Here is a 7,181-nt window from a genome sequence, read left to right on the forward strand (position 1 = left end):
GCAATAAATATTTATACTGGAAAAGAAAATCGTGAGAGAATCGTGATCTCGATTCTAAGCAAAAAATCGTGATTCTCATTTTATGCAAAATCGTGCAGCCCTACTGCATGCCTACAGGAAGCTGGAAGTTTCCCTTCTTTAAAACATTCCTTAAACACTTCTAGAAGGTCCAGACCCAGAAGACTCCAGAAGTGCTTAAAAAAGTCTGACGGGAAACCATCTATTCCTGGAGCTTTGCCTGAAGCCATCTGAGATACAGCAGCAGACGGCTCATTCAAAGTTATATCCATGTTTAAGATGTCCCGATCCTCTGGACCGAGTTGAGGAAGCCCCTGCAAAAGTTCTGAAGCAGAGTCTACATCGCTGCTATCTGCCCTGAACAAGTCTGTGTAAAAGTCCACCGCATGCCTTCTCATCTCAGCTGGATCTGTGATCACATTTTCATTCGAAAGACGAAGACACACCATTTGTTTTCTCTGGGCTACAGACTTCCCCAAATTAAAGAAAAGGTTGAGGCGTCCATGTCCTGGAGTCTGGTGAAGCATGCTCGAACCAAAGCTCCTTTAGCTCTCTCATATTGAAAATGATCAAGCTCTTGTCTTTTAGAATTTAAACAGTCATTACATTACAACAGTCATTATTCTGCTGATCTAACTGTGAACCAGAGACATTCTTTTTATGTTTTATCACTTCTTTAACTCCTGCAGAGCTCTCTTGATATTGGCTGTCAAATTAAAACCATATTGCTGCTGCAAAACACACAAATCTGGGCCTTTCCTACTTCCCACTATTGAGTAAGGGAATTAAAATCTTCCCTACTTGATCTCCAGTAATCCCTCCCAAAAACTGAAATTTTCACAGAAAATCCGATCATGAAATAATTTTACATTAAATCGCCAAAAGGATTTGGATTTGTTGGTGGGAGATAGAAACAGCTCCATTAAAACTAAGTGACGAACTGTAAAAATAACAGGAAAACAGTGACAGTTAACAATTCAAGCAGTAAACAAAGAAGACACATAAAACCTGGCCAATTTCACTACACTAACTCTGCCATCAGTTACTTTCACCCATACTTCAACCCGTGGTTGAAAGATGCTTCATCCTCAACGCATCAACCAAGTTAATTTTTTTGTAGAACATCTGATAAAGCAGAAGACGACTGAAGATGCGGCTCCTCCCCAGTCCCATCCAAAGTAAAATCAAGACAGCAATTCCAGTCCCCACCCAATACAACACAGTCCCCTTGATCAGCACCTCTTAATTTCTCTTTTAATGTTTAAAAACAAAACCTTACGCTCAGACCCTAAGTTTGGTGCATAGACATTAATCAAAGTAAAAATAAAAACTTCTATTTCAGCTCCGCGCTTTACTCCATGCTGAAAGTAATATTTGCATTTAGAGAAGGAGAAAATAAAATAGCAACACCTGTGCTAAAATTTGTCCCATGGCTAAAAAACTGCTACCCCACCACAGACCCGTCTACTTCATTTGTACTGTCAGTATGTGTTTCTTGAAGACTATATCTAGTCTCTTCTGCTTGATTACTTCTTATTTGCATCCCTGCACCCATTCACATTCAAGGAGGCTACCCTCAACCCCTGCACATAAGAGGAAGCCATCAAGAAAGGAAACAGCAAACAGAGATGAAACACCCAGTGTTGCAGGATCATGGCGATAATGCTTTTTACCATCCAGCACACCAAAAATGTTCAAATATATTGAAGGTGAAAAAACATTTTCTTTAAGGCATAGGTTTATGTTGTATACTCACTGCCATACTGAACCGGCCCACTGTCCACACTGCCACCAAGTCCTGGCTTCTCACAGAAGGGTGGTGCCCAGCCTTGATTACAGTGGCAGTTCCCATTGCTGTTACACACCTGAATATTATACACACAAAAGAAATGTCTTAAGTTGGTCTCTGACCCCTTTCTCTCCCTTTGTATACATGTCTGTGTGTGTGATTGTGTGCATGCTTGGATGTTTGTGACTACCTGGAGGTGTATTAGTCAATGCATTAAGGCATTGTGTACTTGTATTTATTTATATGAGCATTTATCTCAACACTATGAAATTTTCATACTGGAGAAAAAACTGCATATTGAATATTTTAAATATTCCTGACTTCAGCTAATTTCTAATATTTTCACTGACAGCGGGGAAGAAAGAGATTAAAGGAGACTCTATGCTTGCATTTTCTTGTTACTCATATTGTTTCAAATACTAATTCAATCCTGATATAATAGACTCTGTCAGGTGAGACAGGATCCACTTCGAACAAGCTGCTGAGCAGTTCAAAACACAAACTAGGCTGTGCCAACTAGGGTTATTCTCATAACATATGTGTAAAACAGGGCATTGGAAAAACTTTGCCCTGGTCAAGACACACCAAGCTACAATCAAGCACGGGCACACAAATACCAGCTCGAGCCTCCATTCTCTGCCAGATTGTCTGCTAATCACTGGCAACTTGGCCTCCAAATGATTTTGTTTTTGACAAGTCTGGACTAAGCTACCTTGCAGTCACCTATTTGCCTGCCCTCTGGACTCAATTCACCTCTAGGCTCGCTAACAAAATCTATCAAACACCTTCATTATGCAACCATAACACACCAGACAGAACCTGTCCACTTGGACCTAGTCTCTGGCAATCACAGGGAATCTGTCACCTTTGTCACCTTTTCTGTTTCCAAGACTCCTTGGTTAGCAAGACATAACCCCCATACTGACTGGTCAAAAGGGCGAGTGCAGAGCTGGAGTTTGTTTTGCCTGGCTCACTATTTAAAATCAGCTCTGCCTCCTGCTTTAAATAGTCCCCAGACAGAACCCGAGCCTAAGCCTGATTTATCCTCTGTGCCACTAGCACATCATGACTTACATGAGGTTTTTAATAAAGATAAAACATTATTTCTTCCTCTGCACAGGCTCTATGATTGTGCCATAGACCTCCTCCCTGGTGCTCCGTTGCCTCCGTCCTGTAAAGACTGAAGGTGCTGCCTCCCATTCTATTGTACTTTTAAATATCCTAGGAACAACAAGTAAACAAGTGGTCTCTGAGAGAAGTACTATATTGGGGTGATATAGTACTTGAGGTCTCAAGGATAAGATGGGGCTTGACAATTCAAGACCTTGTATGTCAGGAGAAGAATTTTTAATCTTACTGAATTTAACAGGGGGCCAGTATGGGTGAAATATAGTCTCTCTCTCTAAACCCTGTCAGTACTCTCGCTGCAGCATTTTTTTAAATCAAACTGAAGGCTTTTCAGGGAGCTTTTAGGAGTGCATGATAATAATGAATTATTAGAAGTGCAGGAACTAGTTTTTCAGCATCAGGATGTTTTTAGTTTTAAGATGTTGCACACATGGAAGAAGACAGTGTTTCATATGCACACTGAAGGACAATCAAAATTGACTCCAAGACTTCTTACAGTGTTACTGGAGGCCAAGGTAATGCCATCCAGAGTAAGCATCTGTTTTGACACCATGTTTTGTTGTGTGACTCTGTGTGATTATTGTGTATATATACATTTATATTGGTGTGTGTGTCTGTATGCTTACCCCATTGTTGTGACAGCGTGCAAGGCAAGTCTCTAACTCAGTAAAAGAGGCATTTTGGCATCTGCGGTCTCTGCACACCTTTGGCAACAGAAGGACAAAGATTACATAACGATTACAGAGCATGTACACGCAGAGTTTAACGGGGCTCCTTGGCTAACTCTTGTGGGGATACTACAGAGAAAAAGCAATATATACAGAAAGACAATTTGCAGATGGGTACATTTTCATCCATTTGTATCTCACACATAATTCAGCTCTTATTTTGTAGGGTGTATGTGGGGGATTTACTTACAACTTTATATTCCATTCGACAAAGTGCCAAATAAACAAGATACACAAACAGGCCTCCTTAACCCCCAGTAGCCCTTTTTATTAGATCAATAATATGCATTGATCGAATGATCAGTGCATTATATTAGATCAGTAAATTTTGACAGAGGGAACAGGTGACAACTATAAACCATGCTCCTTTACACAGTAAATAAAAACCGCAAACAGCTTATACTTAAAGAGTCAGAGATATCAAACTTTCCTTGAAGTTTCAGTTACATTCAGACCACATCTGAATGAGTCTGTTAACTTAGGCCTATAAGGGAGCCAGGAATGACAAAACGATGAATTAAATATGCTACTTACTAATTAATTACAATTTTATTAATTAATAAAAAATGGAATTCATTAATTAAATATTTCAATAATGATTTAAATGCTCGTTAATTTCATTTAAAACATTTAATAAATTATTTATTACCTAATACCGTTATATTATATCTGGGTATAAAGTGTAATCTCGAAATTACAAAATATTTAATTCAGTTCAATTCAGAAGCCAACATCAAAGAGATGTAAGTGACATTAAAGCCATATTAGTCAACGTGTAGGCCATTTGGGGCCAGACTAACCGGCTCTAAACATTTAACTTTATATTTGGCAGGAGGTTATATTAAAACTGATAAATATATGGCAATTTACACTTATTTCCTTGTTCTAACAATGCTTCTTGGCAATGAATCTTCTACCGTTGGAAAGCCTGTTTATTTCTTCTTGAATGTTGCCATATTCTTAAGGAAAATACATCTATGTATTAAGGAATAGAGGTGAGTATGTGGTTTGCCAAATCTTTTGTGGTTATACTAAACAACTTATCCTGCTATTGTTTTGGGCTTCTGGTACTCTAGGTGGCGACAAGTGGGTGCATGCTTGGCACCTCAATAGCAACACCACAGACCATGACCCAGTGATCCGTTGATGTCTGCTCCATGCATGCCACATTTGACCGATCTGGATAGGGCCCCAGCCACAGGGCAACTTCAACATGCAGTAAGTATCAAGTTTTCATGTTTTCAATCAATATTTGCCTGACCACAAAATTCCAGCTTGGTCTGAACCCACCTTGCCCTCTCCGCACTTGGTGCCGGTCATGACAAGACCCGGGTCAGGCAGGTCACCCTGGCCATCCTGGGTGCTGTAGACGTATGTGCCACGACATTTCACCTCTGTTCCTCCAGTCTTGATGGTAGTGTCAATTGACACAGCATTGGTGCCTTTTGGCTTTGTGGCAGCACTGTGGCACTGAATCTTCCCACACTTGGCATCGCTAAACAAAGATACAAGCACATAAGACTTAATTTTTCAATGGCTAGTCATTTAACCTCTGAGAAACCATTTCAAATAACCTCTGAATGTTGATGAACAGCCACAGTAGCGCAGTTGGGTTCAAAAATACATAAATTATCCACTGCCTGAGATATAATGGTAGGGGAGATGCCATATGGTACGAATAGCTCTGTACATGGGATTAAAACTAGCCCTGGATAAAAAAGTAAATATAGTGGAAGTAGTGGTGAGAACTAGTTTCTTTTAGCAACAAATGAGGAAAGGCTCAGAGTCTTTCACCAAAGGACATGGTTATAAACTAAATGTGACAACTTGGAATAAAGATTAAGACACAACCTATGAATAAATGAATGAATATGTCCTCGAGGGATTGAAAAAAAATGATATAGCGGTACTTGTGATTAACTTTACTTGCTCATCACTGTAAATTTATGATGATGTGGATATCTACGTATTGAAAGTGTATAATGTTCATAGACGAGTTAACCCAAAGAATAAGCTCCACCATGTGCAATATTGTTTACTTTCTAATCTAACAAATGGCAGAACATGTTATCCAAGCATGGAAAGGAAACATCATCTTTGTAGCTTATTGCTCCTATTGTTAGCACATGGCATTGAAGAAGTTATACATCCTCTCTGATTACACAGAATGACTTTGAACACTTATGGTAAATAACACACTATTAGCAAAACACAGTGTGAAATAATTACTAGAGATGGCACGATACCACTTTTTTATGTCCGATACCGATATCACAAATTTGGATATCTGCCGATACCAATGTGAATCCGATATAGTGTTTTTTAATCAACAAAACTGCTTTTTAATATCTTGCTGCTTTTTATATAAGTTCATACTCAAGTAAAAACAAACAAAAAAAACACTAAAGCTATTCTGTTATACCTGTATGCAGAAAATACACTGCACCCAAAATATTTCATAGTTCAGCAACACTGATCAATCTAATAAACTTAAACCTGCACCATCCTCCCTATTCTGGTGTTTTAAAGAGTAAGCAACCTAACTAATAGGGTTCTAACTAATAGGGTTGAGATCAGCAGCTTTCTTAAAGAGTCCAAGGATCCTGTTGACCTTGTAAAGTTCAATGCAATCTAGTATCCATGTGTGGGGCATTATGTCATAGGCTTTCTTGTAATCAATCCAGGAGGCGCACAGGTTGGTCAATCTGGTCTTAGAGTCTAAAGTAACTGCTCTATCTACTACTATATGCTGAAGGCCTGTGCTAGCCAGCTGTGTGGAATACTTCATCACCTATACAACCTGAGCATGCACCTCCAGAGAGTCCCAGTGCTATGGAAAACATCACGAGTGGTCCCAGAGCCTAAGAAAATCATCCAGGGCACTAAATGACTACAGGACTGTAACACTAACCTCTCATGTTATGAAAGTTACAGAGAGCTTATCCTGGAACACCTCAGACTCCTTGTGAGCAAGACCCTCTGCACTTTGCATACCAGCCCCACTTAGGGGTGGATGATGCAGTGATACATCTGCTGCAGAGAGGGTATTCCTCCCCCGACAGACCCAACACCACGGTTCGGATAATGTTCTTCCACTTCTCTAGTGCCTGTAATACGATCCAGGCAGGGCTGCTGAGAGAAGTTGGAGAACATGCAGGTGGAGGCTCCACTGGTCCAGTGGATCACCGACTACCTGACAGGCAGACGACAGTTTGTGAGACTGCAGAGCTGTGTGTCAGAGAGTCTTAACAGCAAAATAGGAGCATCCCAATCAACTGTTCTGTCCCCTTTCCTCTTCACCATCTACCCGGCCAACTTCAAGTACATCACAGAAACTTGTCTCCTCCAGAAAGCCTCTGATGACACGGCCATTACTGGATTGGACACGGAGCTGCCCACAAAAAGGGTCTGAGCCGGCTTTACTTTTTACGAAAGTTCAGCTCCTTCAATGTATGCAGCAGCCTGCTCTATATGTTTTATCCGTCTGTTGTTGGCATGAGGAGGAGGTGATCAGTGAC

The 7,181-nt window shown here is 40.3% G+C and overlaps 1 protein-coding gene across 1 annotated transcript in view; it reads right to left on the reverse strand.

The window, feature by feature from the left end:
* Positions 1-1,757: 1,757 nt before the first annotated feature.
* adam19a (ADAM metallopeptidase domain 19a) overlaps positions 1,758-7,181 on the reverse strand; it is a 56,378-nt gene continuing 50,954 nt past the window's right edge. Inside the window, exons 13-15 of the mRNA XM_005754420.1 lie at positions 4,954-5,158; positions 3,562-3,639; positions 1,758-1,883 (exon numbers count right to left, since the gene is read on the reverse strand). Of these exons, the coding sequence (XP_005754477.1) occupies positions 1,758-1,883; positions 3,562-3,639; positions 4,954-5,158 (409 nt within the window). The remainder of the gene's footprint in view (positions 1,884-3,561; positions 3,640-4,953; positions 5,159-7,181) is intronic.

Source organism: Pundamilia nyererei, unplaced genomic scaffold, assembly GCF_000239375.1.
Source record: "Pundamilia nyererei isolate P.nyererei 1_Seehausen unplaced genomic scaffold, PunNye1.0 scaffold00562, whole genome shotgun sequence".
Lineage (NCBI taxonomy): Eukaryota > Metazoa > Chordata > Actinopteri > Cichliformes > Cichlidae > Pundamilia > Pundamilia nyererei.